Raw genomic sequence first — 16,383 nt, forward strand, 5'->3', positions numbered from 1 at the left:
GGGGTGGGTTGGACGAGGGGCCGAACATGGGAGAATTTCTTTTTTTTTTAAATATATTTTATTGATTATACCATTACAGTTGTTCTATTCCCCCCCTTCATTCCCCTCCACCCGCACACTCCCTCCCCCACCATTCTCCCCCCCTTAGTTTATAACCAACCTGGGAGAATTTCAAGAAGCATGATGAGGACTTCCGGCCAAGATGGAGGCGTAGGTGGAAACACTGTGCCCCCTCCCACAACTAAATTTAAAGACAGCGAAGTTTTAGAAACAAAAACGCAGCCAAAACAGTGAAAACTGAACTGTATGGAAGTCTGACAACAATGAACCAATCAGCCAGACCAGTAAGAGGGGCAGAGTCAGCGGCAGAGCAGGTCGGGCTGGAAAGACCCTTGGGTCCCACCGACCGACCCAGGAGCAGAGGCAGAGGCGGTTGGTGGATCCCAGGCGTGGGGTGGCAGTGGGTGGACCCATTGAGAGCGCAGGGCAGCTGGCTGACTATGGTCACATATTCGCGCACAGATAAACAAGCGAAAGAGCAAACGGTGAGACAGACCCTACGGGCTAGGGCCCCAGCAACAGGAATTAGAGCTGAAAGCACCAACTGGAAAGACTTTCTCAGGGTCGAGGGGCTGGGAGAGGCTCCCAGGCTCAGAGAGAGTTCGTTGGAGAGACCCACAGGGTCCTGGAAAGTACACAGGCCCACACACCTGGGAACCAGCACCAGAGGGGCCCAATTTGCTTGTGGGAAGCCGCAGAGGGGACAGAAATCTGAGAGAGCAGAGTGGAGCAAAGCGCCATTTTTTTCCCTCTCTGACCTCGTCCCCACATACAACGTCACAACCCGGCAACTGGGTCACCCGGCCTTGGAGAACACCTAAGGCTCCGCCCCTCATACATAACAGGTGCGAACAGACCAAACATTATGACTCAAGAAGAGCTCAAAGCCCCAGAGCCTATAATTCTAAGTGACCAAGAAATAGCCACACTTTCAGATGCACAGTTCAAAATACTGGTGATCAGGATGCTCACAGAACTGGTGGATTTTAGCCACAAATTAGAGGAACATATGAAGGCTAAACTGATTGAAATGAAGGGAAATGCACAGGAAACCAATAGTGCTGGAAAGGAAACTGGGACTCAAATCAAGGGAGTGGACAAGAAGGAAGAACGAAACATCCAACCAGAAAAGAATGAAGAAATGAGAATTCAAAAAATGGGGAGAGGCTTAGGAACCTTCAGGACATCTTTAAACGTTCCAACATCCGAATTACAGGGCTACAAGAAGGGGAAGAGGAACAGCTACTTATAGAAAACTTATTTGAACAAATAACAAAGGAGAATTTCCGCAGTCTGGCAAAGGAAATAGACTTCCAGGAAATCCAGGAAGCTCAGAGAGTCCCAAAGAAGTTGGACCCAAGAAGGAACACACCAAGCCACATCATAAGTACATTACCCAAGATTAAACTGAAGGAGAGAATCCTAGAAGCAGCAAGAGATAAGGGGACAGTCACCTACAAAGGAGTTCCCATCAGACTGTCAGCTGATTTCTCAAAAGAGACCTTACAGGCAAGAAGGGGCTGGAAAGAAGTATTCCAAGTCATGAAATCCAAAGACCTACATCCAAGATTGCTCTATCCAGCAAAGCTTTCATTTAGAACGGAAGGGCAGATAAAGTGCTTCTCAGATAAGGTCAGATTCAAGAGTTCATCATCACCAAGCCCTTATTATATGAAATGTTAAAGGGACTTATCTAAGAAAAAGAAGATGAAAAATATGAACAGTGAAAGGACAGCAAACACACAGTTATTAACAACCACACCTAAAACAAAAGCAAACCAAGAGGACAGCTAGATCGGGAGCAGAACCATAGAAATGGAGATGACATGGAGGGTTAGCAACAGGGGAGTGGTAGGAGGAGGAGGGGGGAGAAGGTACAGAGAAAAAGTAGCATAGACGGTGGGTTGAAAATAGACAGGGGGAGGGCAGGAATACTATGGGAAATACAGAATCTAAAGAACTTGTGACACATGGACATGAACAGAAGGGGGGAATGGGGGGTGCAGGGTGGAATGGGACAGCTGTAATGGCATAATCAATAAAATACATATTTTTTAAAAAAGAAGCAGGATGGGGAAAAACCTAGATTGCCTGGAACAGACCGTTAGTAGAAATACAGGTGTTAGAAGCTCCACAATTGAGGGCCCAGAAGTAAGTGAGGAACTTCCTGGGCAAAACCTGGATTCTGTTAGAGAATACGTCAGTAACCATCAGCAGACAGTTGTTAGAGATGTGGACATCAAAGGTGCTGCTGGTGAGGGCTCCGAAGGAGATAGGAATGAAAACTGGAGGGAAGAGAACCCTTGCTACACAGTGGCAGAAAGCTGAGCTAAGCTGTGTCCTGCGAGGTCCGGCAGAGCGGGACATACCAGGGGAAAGAGGAGAGTTGAGGAAAGAGCTGTTGACAGGAAGGAGTGGGATGTGATTGTTTCTGAAACTGTCGTCCTTCCAGGTGGTAAAAGACCCTAAAATTGATGGGTTCACTGTCATGAGAAGCATGGTCTAGGCAAAAAGCAAGGAATATGTTCAGAACATCGGGAGCATTCTGTCACCTAAAAGGCTCTTGGAAGAGTTGAAGGGAGTGACTCACCGGCACGGGTCCTCGAGGTCTCACCCGGGAGCCTCCAGGACACTCGGGCACGATTACGGGTGCGATTACACAGCCGTCTCAGCAGAAGTGGAAATGGAGGTGTAGTTATCGAGGAAGGATCGTGAATGGGCTTCATGTCTCATGAACCCCTGTGACGTACATGGAAGTCTTCCGCAGGGTTCACGAGAACTTCTAGCAGCAGAAACACTGCCAGCTTGGACTAGAGGAGCCAGGGAGGATGAAATGAAAGAAAACTGTCAGACCCCCAAACCCTACAAGCAGGAAACAGGCTGATGAAAAACTGCTCAGAGCCATGAGCCCGGAGGGCAGAGCCTCAGAACCATAGAGGGTTGTTCTCGGGTCTGAAATACAAGGGGGTTTTCCTGGCTGGATCTCCAAATTGACTGGGAGTGATGACTCCTTTTTTCCTTCCATCTTGTCCGGTTTGGAACCAGAATATCTATGACCGTCATCCTATGCTTGTCCCCTCTCTGTATTTTAGGAGCAGGTGACGCGTTTCTTTAGTTTCTCAGGCCCACAAATGGAGAAGTGTGTCCGAGAGGGTTGTGTGCAGAGTCATACCCATACCCTGTTTAGATGATGAGATTTGGAACTGTTGAGCTGAGGGGATTGAGACGAGATTTGGGACTTGAACTTGGTGCTATAATGGATAAGGTCTTTGGGACGAGGCGACTGTGGTGTGGCGGGGGATGGATGTGACTCTTTGAAAGACAGAGGACAGACTGTAGTGGGCAGAAGAGAGACCTCCAGAGGTGTCCCTGCCCTAGCCCTACCGCCTATGACTTTTTCACCTTATGTGGCAAAGGGACTTGGCAGGTGAAATTAAGGTTACGACAACAATAGAAAACCAACACAACAAGGTACGTAGTCATGTGCTACTCCAACTAAAAACATCCAGCACTGCTTCCCCGTCTGTCAACCTTCACAAGACAAAGTGGCCACCAGCCTGGCCGGCGGTGTGGCCTCGACATGACGTCAGAGGTGGTTCTTTCTCCAAGGTGTTCACCGGGTCAGGCAGCTCGCTGACCTTGGCAGTTGTGCTGTTGCCGGAAACGCTCCCAGGGTCTCCTTCATTCAGACTTGTCTTTCCGCCAACTTACGAGTCGGCTCTCAGAAAGCTGTTCTCACTGCTGTGGACCCGTCATCTCTGGTTGGAGTTGGAGATGGGGAGAATTTCTGCCGTTGCTGTTCTGGGGCCTTTGTTTTGCCCCTAAGAAGGATGTCTTATTCATGTAGTCAGGACACGTTTACTAAGTGCTTGCTATAGATCGCTGTGATTAAGAACCTTGAGCAAATTTCCTAATTTTTCCGTGCCTCAGTTTCCTCATCTGTAAAGTGCAGTGCATAGTCATCCCAACTTGTAGGGTTATCGTGACGATTACAGGGCCCAGAATGGTTTTTGGCACACGGAATGGATCCCCACGACATAAACCGAAGGCCCACAAGGCTTCCATCAGTAGAAGGCCCTGATTTACCAACGTGATGCCAGCACGTGAGCAGATAAGTTCTTGTGCTCCAGCCTGCTTGGGCCTGGTCGCGCGTATTCCCCTTGGGGCTGGTGATGGACTGATGCCCAACCCTGTGCTGATTCTCTGTGCCCTGGGGTCGTGCCCTTCGGCTGCCTCAGGGCCCAGTCACGGGCCAGGAGGTGTTTCTTAGGAGAAGAGCCCATTGCTTTTGAAGCAGAGCTCCCATTCTGGTTCCCTGTTGGTTCCTGCCACTGGCTGCATTCAGTGTCTTGGTCTGCCGTAGCCCTTGAAGCACCCCTGGGTCCAGTAGCTGCCAGAAGGTCGCTCTTGGCCTGGGCCCTACTGGAACTTGGCAGCCTTTTTTTTTTTTTAATTAAAGATTTTATTTATTTATCTTTAGAGGGGAAGGAGAGAGGGAGAGAAACATCAATGTATGGTTACCTTTTGTGCGTCCCCTGCTGAGAACTGGCCTGCAGGAAACCAGCCTGCAACCCAGGCATGTGCCCTGACTGGGAATCAAACCACAATCCTCTGGTTGGTAGGCTCACGCTCAATCCACTGAGCTACACCGGCCAGGGTTGAACCTGGCAGCCTTTTATATCAGCAGTAAATGGTTCAGAGCAGCACATCCAAATACAGTATGTGTTGATTCCAAAATCCAGAAAGGCCTCCCAAGGCAGTGCTGACTGCTTTCTTCGTGGTAAGGGATACAGGATACAGCATCGTGTGCTTAGCTTTGGAAGCAATAGCCTAATAATGCACACCTGACCTCCAGGTCACCAGAACATTGTAGAGATTACAGATCTGTTTTCAGGAAACAGATCTGTGCCTGCCATGCACACATCGTTAGTGTGTCCTGGAGTACCTGCTCCTACCTGTTCACCAGGTTCTGCCTGGGTGTCCTCTCAGTGGTGACTAGTGTGCTGTGCCGTTGGACAGCAGATGCTCAAGGTCCTTGCCAACTGCTTCTGGTGTTCTCTGCTTATTGGACAGAGAATAAAAGCATTTCTCAGTTCGGTAGCTGCCGCCCACTTGCCAGAGGCTCTGTTTACTTGCTGTGGTGAGAAATGACATCTGGAACAGCAGCTGCAATTACAGTCAGCACCTAATTAGGCTTCCAGTGACACACCAGGTCCAGGACCCATTCTCTGTACAGGCCAGAGAAGTAAAAGGAGATGCGATGGCCATCAACAGCCCTGCATCCTCGAAGTCTTGGTGGTGGCATCAATCTCAGTAATACAGGGGCCTGGTATTACTATTTGTAGGGCAGGGGTGCTCTTTAGGCTTCCACGTCCTCTCCCTGACACACAGCACTACTCCACAGATCAGAGAGCCAAGGAGTCCTGCCAGTTGCCAAGTGTCAAAAGTAAGAAACAGCAGGGTACACACAGGAAGTTATAAGCAGTTTATCATTGCTGAATCATAAAACACAGCATAATAAGTGGTGTGAGGTGAGTCAGGTGTTCCAACAAAACCTTGTCCAAGATGTTCCCAGCAGCACTACTTCTAATAGTCAGATAGTCAAAAGGTAGAGACAACCCCAGTGTCTGTCAACTGGAGGATTGTTAACAGAGGGCCGTGTGTCCGTGAGTGTAACGTTGGCTGTAAAAGGGGAATGATACGTGCTGCAGCGCGGATGAAATTGAAAACACATCAAGTGAAAGAAGCCCGTCACAAAAGGCCACATCTTAAACGATTCCATTTATATGAAATGTCCACAGGCATATGGGTATTTGCCTGTGTACAGAATAGACAGACCCACTAGAAACAGAAAGTGGATTCACTATTGCAGGAAAGGGGAGGCTGGGGAGTTGCTGCTCAGTAGATACAGTTTCCTTTTCAGACGATGGAAATGTTCTGGAACGTAGTGGTGATAGTTGCACCGCTTTTCCAGTATACCAAAGGCTCCTGAATTGTGTACTTTAAAATAGTTAAAACAGTAAATGTTATGTGCGTTTTACCACAATAAAAAATATATGTGGCCCTGGCTGGTGTAGCTCAGTGGATTGAGTGGGGGCCTGCGAACTAGAGGATCGCGGTTTGATTCCCAGTCAGGGCACATTCCTGGGTTGCAGGCCACTTCCCGGCAGGGGACGCACGAGAGGTGACCATACTTTGGTATTTCTCTCCCTCTCTCCTTCTCTTCTCCTCTAAAGATAAATAAATAGAATCCTTAAATATATATATATATACACACACACACACACACACACATGTACAAACTCTCAAAGGAAAGGCATTTAAAATTTTGAGTAGTATATGCCACAACAAACGAAAACAGCGCCCAGGATGCTTGAATAGTAGTGTGATGAATAATCACAAAATTGCAGGCTCTCTCTCGGTTACATGTCCTGTTTGAACACAAGGTCAGCAGACACAGCTGCAGCTCAGTCCTCTCTTCCTGTTTCAAACAGGAACACATCCTGTGGGGCTCCTTCCTGCCTAACTTAGCATCTAGTTGCCAAATCACCCTCCTCCCTAAAGAACCGACCGATTTCTCCCCAGTTCAGTTGGCTTTGTTATGTTACTGGGTAGGCAGGCGGTCAATACATCCTATAAGAGCAGTCCTTTTGGGTACAAGGCCATTCCGGCCTTACCTGGTACTGTGGTTTTGCAGAAGCAGAGGACTTGAATGGATATTCGTGCAGTATTGAATAGCTTTTGAACATTATAGCAACGTTGAGTTGCATTCGATCTTTGTACAGTCCTCATCTGTTTGGGAGTGCCCTTCCTCCTTTGCCACACCCATTATTATTTTACATTGGCAACTGACCGTGTGGTGGAGCAGTGCAAGCAAACGCACCCTCTTCCCAAACCTCAGGAAGGACTGTGGAACCTTGGTTCTTTTCAGCCTCTTCTCTCCCACACTACAGCCTACAAGCTGCCCAGGGAGTAAGTCCGCCAGCCCCGGGCAACCAAAGTGCTCTGGCCAAAAGCCACACCGCAGTCTCGAGGGCACTCTTATACAGAAAGTCTGTGCTGTAGGAAATTGCAGTTGTGCCCTGGCCAGGTTGCTCTGTTGATTAGAGCATTGCCGAGGTTGTGGGTTCAGTCCCCAGTCAGGGCAAATACAGCAGTCAGTCAGTGAATGCATAAATGAGTGGGACAGCAAATCAGTGTGCTCACATGTCTCTGTGTGTGTGTGTCTCTCTCTCTCTCTCTCTCTCGCACTTGCACTTTGTCTCTTCCTCTCTCAAATAAAAAAAAAATTAAGAAAATTGGAAACTTTTTCATTAGAACCATGGGAGCCTTAACATGGAGCCTTGACAGGTGTCTTCACAGTTGCTGAGTGACTGAAATCCTGAACCATGTGTATTCTATTACTTAATTGACAATAATGAATTCACTTTATTTAAACTTCGTCTGCTTGACAGTGTTTCCTATTCAGCAACACTCAGAACTCATTTGTTCTTCTGTAACTTGCACTGGATTTAAATTTTTTTTAATATATTTTATTGATTATACCATTACAGTTGTTCCATTCCCCCCCCTTCATTCCCCTCCACCCGCACACTCCCTCCCCCACCATTCTCCCCCCCTTAGTTTATAACCACATGTCTCAAGTTCTTTAGATTCTGTATTTCCCGCACTATTCTCGCCCTCTCCCTATCTATTTTCTACCTACCGTCTATGCTATTTTCTGTGCCTTCTCCCCGCTTCTCTTCCTCCCACCCCCCTGTTACTAACCCTCCATGTGTTCTTCATTTCTGTGGTTCCACTCCTGATCTAGCTGTCCCCTTGGTTTGCTTTTGTTTTAGGTGTGGTTGTTAATAACTGTGTGTTTGCTGTCCTTTCACTGTTCATATTTTTCATCTTCTTTTTCTTATATAAGTCCCTTTAGCATTTCATATAATAAGGGCTTGGTGATGATGAACTCCTTGAACTTGACCTTGTCTGAGAAGCACTTTATCTGTCCTTCCATTCTAAATGAAAGTTTTGCTGGATAAAGCAATCTTGGCTGTAGGTCTTTGGATTTCATGACTTGGAATACTTCTTTCCAGCCCCTTCTTGCCTGTAAGGTCTCTTTTGAGAAATCAGCTGACAGTCTGATGGGAACTCCTTTGTAGGTGACTGTCCCCTTATCTCTTGCTGCTTCTAGGATTCTCTCCTTCATTTTAGTCTTGGGTAATGTAATTATGATGTGCCTTGGTGTGTTCCTTCTTGGGTCCAACTTCTTTGGCACTCTCTGAGCTTCCTGGATTTCCTAGAAGTCTATTTCCTTTGCGAGACTGGGGAAGTTCTCCTTCATTATTTGTTCAAATAAGTGTTCCACTCGTGGCTGTTTCTTTCCCCCTTCTGGTACCCCTATAATCCGGATGTTGGAACGTTTAAAGATGTCCTGGAGGTTCCTAAGCCTCCCTCATTTTTTTGAATTCTCATTTCTTCATTCCTTTCTGGTGGGATGTTTTGTTCTTCCTTCTGGTCCATTCCATTGATTTGAGTCCCAGTTTCCTTTCCATCGCTATTGGTTTCCTGTGCATTTCCCTTCATTTCAATTAGTTTAGCCTTCATGTATTCCTCTAATTTGTGACTATAATCCACCAGTTCTGTGAGCATCCTGATAAATAGTGTCTTGAATTGTGCTTCTGAGAGGCTGGCAATTTCTCGGTCGCTGAGAGTTATCGGCTCTGGGACTTTGAGTTCTTCTTGCGCCATCTTTTGGGCTGTTCGTGCCTGTTCCGTAGCAGAATCGGAGCCCTAAGGTGTTCACTAGAGCAGGGCAACTCAGTCACTGGGTTGTGACTTTGTATGTGGGGGCGGGGTCAAAGAGGAACTATGGTGTCCCGTCTGCCGCCTGCCGCTTCATCCCCCACTGGCACCGCAGCCACCACCGTCACCGGGCCCACGCATTTCGTTCCACTGCACTCGAGTGTGCCACCGCCGTCAGCCCTCCACCACTGGGTTCGCCCCCTGGGGCCTGGGTGGTCTGTCTCACTGTGCGACCTCGGTCAGTCTGCCCCGCACCCCAACTGGTTCCGGGCTGCCTGCTCGCCTAGGTCGGGGGATCTGTCCTGCCCGACCCTGCTCCCCTGCTCCCCTGCTGGCTCCGTCCCTCTTACCGTCCCGTTGAACAGTTCGTAGTTGTCGGATTTCCGTATAATTCAATTTTCTGGTCTTTGGGTGTGTCTTTGTTCTCCAAACCTTTTTTGTATTCAAACTTAGCCGTGGGAGAAGGCACAGTGTTTCCACCTATGCCTCCATCTTGGCGGAAGTCCTCTGGGTTTAAATTCTTTTTAAGCCAGAGTTCTGCCTGCCTTCATTTTGGGTCTATCACAAATTAGACCTAAATGAACAGCAGCCAATTCCTAATGTATTTCTCTATTTTTAAAGAATGACCTGGCTTCTGAGGAGCACACTACCACAGCAGCCTTCTAAATACGAGTAATCAAAACACCTTCCTGCCCTGGCTCGCGTGGCTGCTCTCACTTAGCAGAAAAACTCGCAGCAGCGGGTCAACGCCGAATTTTCTCAGCCTCAGGAGAGCGCCTGCAGGTCCGACCTCATCCCCACGCTGTTATGGTCAAGACTGCTCGGAGCCATGGGACGAGCCCCATCTTCAGGGCTGTCTTCCCTTTCGGTCCTTTGTGCTCATCCCTGGCCTCCGTAGGCACACCTTTGACACCTTCCTGTCAAGACCACACTTCTTCATGCCGGCTGGGTGCACCAGCACAGCCTGTGCTCTCTGCCCCCGAGGAGCTCGAGTGTAAGGAGCTGAAGGCACGTTAACAGTCACAGGCCAAGGCACAAGTGTTAGGAAGACTGTACCACGGACGTAACCTGGTTTGCCAATGCCGGCTCTTGATGTGGAGCCAAGACCTGCCATTTTGACCCTAGTCACCTGTCCTTCCGCATCAGTTAAAGCGCTTCTGGGAACAGGGCTTCCCTACAGGCTTCCCATCGAGTCGTGTGTATCCACCCCGTCACTGCAAGGAGTCTGTGGGATCGTCCCCAACTGTGTCCCACCCCCATGCTGAGTCTTTAAAAATTCAAGGTGCTAATATAACTAAGATTGAGGCTTACGGCTCTCCATTGTCCTGATTTTTATACATAAACACGTTATTTTGGAAGGCCCTTGGTTATTTCTCCATCTGGAGCCTACAGAGAACCTCTAACAAAGAGAATAGTCGTTTTCTAAGTGCTACGTGCCATGTACTATGCCAGCGTACTTCTTATCTTACCTGTAATCCTCAAAAATTGGGGTTTCCCAGTTTAAAAATGAGGAGTCTGAGTCCCCACTCAATTGAGGAATTTACCCAAAGTTAACAACTGGTAAGTTGAACCCAGTTCTCAGACTCTGGGACATGGGTACCCTTCCTTCTTGAATGTCGCCAGGAGGGCTAGACAGTCAGATGTGGGAAGAAATAAGTACTCAGTGGCCATGCTTCCCTGCTCTCTCCAATCACATATTCTTCTTCCAGTGAAGAGAAAATGACTGCTGCTCGTATTAGAAAATGCCACAAGTGTGGGACCGGCCTCATCAAATCCGAGGGCTGTAACCGCATGTCCTGCCGCTGCGGGGCCCAGATGTGCTACCTCTGTCGGGTGTCCATCACCGGCTATGACCACTTCTGCCAGCACCCTCGCTCACCGGGGGCCCCCTGCCAGGAGTGTGCGCGGTGTTCTCTCTGGACCGACCCCACGGTGAGTGAGTGCTTGGCTGCCTGTGGCTTTGTGGGGGGACTGTCAGTAAGGTGATGTAATGAAGTGAGGTATTATGCATATGAAACACATAGCGACCTGTGAAAAGATAGGAAATACATACACCATTAACCACAGGGAAAATACTCTGAAAGCAATCAGAAAGCCACTCCTCAGCAGAGGCACGCCCGGTTCATGAACAGAGTCTTTCGGTCTCAGGGCGGCAGTCCCCGGCCTCTGGGAACCAGGGGCCAGTTCCATGGGAGACAGTCCGTGGGGTCCGGCTGGGGAGGGGCTCAGGCGGCGATGCTGGTGAAGCTCTCGCTCGCCCGCCGCTCACTCCTGCTGTGCGGCCGGGTCCCCAACAGGCCTTGGGCCCGTGTGAGGGTTGCATCCCTTGCTTTAGGGAATAAAAATTGTTTATGCCATCTGAAATATTTCTGAACATAGACAAGTAAGGAAAGTTTTACATATATTTGCATAAAACCTGCATAGTTCTGATACCAAAATGTGAGAGATAACCCCCCAAAAGAAAACTATAAACTTACCCTACTTATTACTTTAGGTTTTAAATTCTCTGAATAAAATACCAGCAAATAGAAACCATGGCCAAGTGAGATTATTTCTGGATGCATCCAGAAATGCAAGGATGGTTCGCTATTAAGACCTCTCAATGTAATTCAGCTTGTAATAGCTTTAAGTGGTAAAAGGACATAGGATAGCCCTGGCTCGTGTACTCAGTGGGCTGGGCATTGTCCTGTAAACCAAAAGGTCACTGGTTTGATTCCTGCTCAGGACATATGCCTGGGTTGTGGGTTAGGTCCCCGGTTGGGGGCGTGCAAGAGGCAACTGATAAGTGTTTTTCTCCCTCCTTTCCCCTCTCTCTAAAAATAAATAAAATCTTTTTTAAAAAGATACTGAATAAAAATCATATCCATTCTTAATTTGAGCTTTTAAAAATAATAAGGGTGTTTTACTTAATATTACATTTTTAAAACCTATATTTCAAAACTCTTTATTAGCATGTTTTTTAAGATTTTATTTCTTTTTTTAAAATTTTATTTTATTTATTTATCTCCAGAGGGGAAGGGAAGGAGAGAGGGAGAGAGATATCAATGTATGGTTGCCTCTTGTGCGTCCCCTGCTGGGAACTGGCCTGCAACCCAGGCATGTGCCCTGACTAGGAATCGAACTGCTATCCTCTGGTTCTCAGGCCTGCGCTCAATCCATTGAGCTACACCAGCCAGGCGATTTTATTTCTTTTTAGAGGGAAGGGAAGGAGAAAGAGATGGAGAGAAACATCAGTGTGTGAGAAAAAGAAATCAGTTGGTTGCCTCTTGCGCACACCCCAGCTGGGAATCAGGCCCACAACCCAGGTTATGTGCCCTGACCAGAAGTCAAACCAGCAACCTTTCATTTGCAGAACAATGCCCAACTGAGTCACGCCAGTCACGGCATTGTTAAAATGTATTTAATAGTGAAATATGGCCCTGGCTGGTGTGGTTGAGTGGCTCTGTGCTGGTGTGGCCTACAAACCAAAGGGTCGCTGGTTCAATTCCCAGTCTAGGGCACATGCCTGGGTTGCCAGCCAGGTCCCCAGCAGGGGGCGCACAAGAAGCAACCACACATTGATGTTTCTCTCCCCTCTTTCTCCTTCCCCTCTCTCTAAAGTAAATTAAAAATCTTTTAGAATACACAAGTAAATAAAATCTTAAATACTGACCTTTTAAAAAAATAATGAAATACAAGGTAGCATTCCCAAGAAGTCGAGTGTAAGATTATCACCACTGTTTTGTTCGGAGCTGCTAGTCGGTACCGTTAGCTGAGAGAATGGGGTGAAAGGCGCAGACCCTGGAGAATGTAACTGCTGTGTCTGTGGGGCGCCTGCATGTGTCAGATGCTGTTCCGAGCACTTGGGTGTGTGGGGAGGAAGAGCGAATCCACCGTGTTAGACCTGAGACAGTAACCAGTTAGGAGGCGATTAGAAGTAGGTGGCTGAACACAGAAGCACCCAGAATGCCGTTCTCATAGTGATGTGAATCCCAGATACCCTAGAGATGAACTTGAGCAGGAAATACGGAGAAAGCTATAAAACTGTATCGAAGGACATGAAGAGACTTAAACATGTGGAGAAATGTGCTTTGTTCCTAAGTAGTTTTTTATTTAAAATGTATCAATTCTTAAAAATAGTTTTAAATTTGCAACTCCCACCGCCACCTGCCAGTTGATCTGTGAGGATAGCAATGTGGCCTGTGAAACGACTTGTTCTACCGAAAGGTGGTTCAGCCTAATGGTGAGCACCTGTAACTGGGAGCAAGTGATAGGCCTTGAAGAAGTGCGGCGAAGCCCCCCAGGACCCAGCAACGCTCAGCCTCCACCCGAGATGAGGGAGTGGCCTGGATAGCGGGGAAGTGTCTCTCCCTCACAGGAGACTTGGTATCGGAGTGGTCGGCTCTCTCCAGAGGGACCTAGAAGTTGACTGCAATTCCCTTTTACATTGAAAGGATTTTTTTTTCTGGAAAAATTACCTGTAGTTTTGAAGATGAAACTGATTTTTACTCTGAAGCTACACCAATCAAAACCATGTAGACTAATATAAAAATAGGCAGATAGATCAAAGGAACAAAATAGAGACCAGAAACAGACCCATAAGAACTTAATGTGTGAAAAAACTACCATTGCAATTCACTAAAGAAGTGATAGATTTGATCTCTCGTTCTTCAATTAACCATTTAGTGCTGCCAGGGCTGATCCGACAGAAAACCCCGCCCTTGTGAGGTTCATAGTCTGAAGCCCAAATCGCCGTGCAGTGGGTGCCTTGTGGGAATGTCGAGTGACGAGACAGGGAGTGGGACAGGGAGGGGACAGGAGCTGCAAGGAGGAGGCCAAACTAGAGATCTGGAGGCAGCGTTGGTGGGGGGGAGTGGTCTCAGTGGCAAGGCAGACCAAGGGAGTGAAACGAACTCAGCCTGTTTGGGGACCAGAAGGGGGCCAATGTGGCTTGCAGGCGGTTCACGGAGGGAGGAGAGTAAGAGGCCGCCGGAGCCAGGCTGTGAGCCCACCGGGCGCAATGGGCGCTGTGGCTGGGCTCACGCGGGAGAGCCGCTGGGCCTGTGGTGAGTTTTCAGGGCCGCCGCTGCCGTGTGGGTTAAGAAACCAATGAAAGTTGTTGTAACATACAGATGAGTGTTGTGACTCAGTAGGAAATCAGTACACATTCCTGCGTTAATAAGGATCGTTTTGTCTGGGAATATCAGAAAGCCCCAAAACAGCTCCTGCACGACAGAGGCTTATTTCTTCCTCGTGGGTAAGTGCGGCGGCGGACAGTCCAGGGGCGAGCCGTTTGCACTAGTGTAGCATGCAGTTCTGAAGAGCAGTGCTCCGAGTCTGTGTTTACACACATGGAGACGGGGGGGGACACGGAAAGATTTACACATGAAATACAAACAGCATGCAGCAGGGTCACAGACCTAAGTTACCCCAGGAGAAGTAGGCCAGGTCTGGGAGACAGGGCGTGGTGGGGACTGCAGCAGCAGGAGCAGCTGTGGGCCCATCTCAGGCTGGTACTCAGCACCGCCCCCACAACTCCAGTTGTTGCCAGATGCGATTGTGCCCAGTTCCTGTGGCTTCAGATTGTCCAGAGAGGCTGGAAATCTATTTTAATGTGAAATCTCCCAATTTTTATTAGTCCTGAATAAAACTATCGAACTATCTTTAAAACACAGTTTAAGCCAGTACTTTATAAGCCAAAGAAACTTCTTGGTGGCCACCCGTCTTCGTCTGGTGCAGGACGTCTCAGAAGTTGACTGCAATTCCCTTTTACATTGAAAGGATTTTTTTTTCTGGAAAAATTACCTGTAGTTTTGAAGATGAAACTGATTTTTACTCTGAAGCTACACCAATCAAAACCATGTAGACTAATATAAAAGTAGGCAGATAGATCAGGCAGGCCTGACCAGAGGGTGTCGGGGTTGCAGGTAGTGCCTGGGAAAGGACAGCAGTCCAGCCTGGTGGCCGAATCCCAACCCTCAGAGCCACTGGGTTTGGAAAGCAGCAAATCCTCTGGAACCAGGTGTCTGCCTGTCAGGGACAGCCTCCTTACTGGTTAGAAAGATTGGGCTGAGGCCAGGGAACTGCTTTCCTTCCACGGCTCTGTGATTACGTAAGGCCCTTACTAAGCCTCCCCCTCGCCACTCCCCCCACCCCCACATCGCCAAGGGGAACGGTGAAAGGGAGGGCAGGCTTAGCACAGAGGGGTCACGTTGTCAGTTGAGGTGGGAGTGCTGGGCAAAGTGATCCACGTGGCCGTTTGTGACAGGACTCGCCCCTCTGACCCACCCACCCAACAGAGGGGGCTGCGCATCTCTAGGAACTTCTTGAGGCCATACGATTCTGCTCCTTCAGCTTCAGCTTCTGAGAAGGATTCCTCCCACCGCCCATTTGGTCCCTGGAAACCGAGAGCAGAGTGGGAGTTACCACGTGAGGGAGGCCGCCTCGGGTCTGGCCTGTTCTCCGCACTGTTTTCTTCTCCCTTCTCCCTGTTCTTGTTCCCTCTCCTGCCACCTCCTTTCCTTCCCATGCGTGGAGTGGATTATAAAGGATTCTCGTGTTCTGTTACCTGGTTTGGGTGCCACAGCATGAGATTGTCCCCTTGTTTTCTGGTGAAATTATCTTCTACCCTGAGAAAGGTTCTGGCTTTGCTCAGAATAAAGCTGGAAAGGAAGATCAGGCAAGTAGAGACCCCTTCGATTCCCTCTGGCGCCCACAGCCAGAGGTTTTGTTCCATGTGTCCTGTTCCCATCAGAACTGGGATCAGCCCCGTTTCCTTGATTCTCACCAGGAGGCTGATTGAATTCCAGCCCAGCATCTGCGGGGCCCCTGAGAACACACGGCCATTCAGAAGTTCAGGGAGACAAAGCACGCCCTGTGGACAGTGCCTGTTTTCCGCTCCATGAACCAGCGGGGCTGGGAAGAATCTCTCACGGGTTGGGGGGCGGGGGCGTCCCTCCGTGGTTTGGAGAGAAGTTGAGGTTTCGTCTTTGGCGCCCAGAGACTGCTTGGGGGCCCAAACTAACTCTGGGAGAGAGCTAAACTGGTAACCAGTAACTTCTGTCCCTGTTAGTTATCAACACTATAAACCAAAACATTCAACCAAGTGTCTTATAAAAACAAGATGTTGTTTTAGAAAGAAAAAAACAGAGCAGCAAACATAGTCACAGCAAACCGCAGTTTACTGGTTTAGAGGTCAGAAGGCAAAGCCAAATCTCGACACACAAACGAACAAATGTTATTTCGCAGTGAGGGTCCGGCTCTCCTGGGACTTGACTGGAGCCAGGGATGCTGGCTCCTCTCTCGTCCACGTGTCCGCGGGCGCGGCGGGGCTCCCACTTCTTCCCCAGCTGTCAGACGCTGTGGTCAGAGCGCTCACCTGGCAGCCTGGGCTCTAAAGGTGGGGCCAGATTCCTTACATACAGACAGAGTCGCTGTGGATCCTGGGTTTTGGCTACCAGAGACTGCACAGAGCTTTTTTCCACAGCTTTGTTTTTTTAATATGAGTTTGAAGCATACTCATTTTAAATAAAACCCAGGGCTTTTGCAGCCAGT

At 48.6% G+C, this 16,383-nt stretch overlaps 1 protein-coding gene across 3 annotated transcripts in view; it reads left to right on the forward strand.

Annotated features, from left to right (window-relative positions):
- RNF216 (ring finger protein 216) overlaps positions 1-16,383 on the forward strand; it is a 118,444-nt gene that overhangs the window by 90,373 nt on the left and 11,688 nt on the right. For all 3 annotated transcript variants that reach the window (XM_037057882.1, XM_037057884.1, XM_037057883.1), the window contains exon 15: positions 10,560-10,782. In XM_037057882.1, coding sequence (XP_036913777.1) covers positions 10,560-10,782 — 223 coding nt within the window. The remainder of the gene's footprint in view (positions 1-10,559; positions 10,783-16,383) is intronic.

Source organism: Sturnira hondurensis, unplaced genomic scaffold, assembly GCF_014824575.4.
Source record: "Sturnira hondurensis isolate 20B ecotype Veracruz unplaced genomic scaffold, ASM1482457v3 Scaffold0009733, whole genome shotgun sequence".
NCBI classification, from domain to species: Eukaryota; Metazoa; Chordata; class Mammalia; order Chiroptera; family Phyllostomidae; genus Sturnira; species Sturnira hondurensis.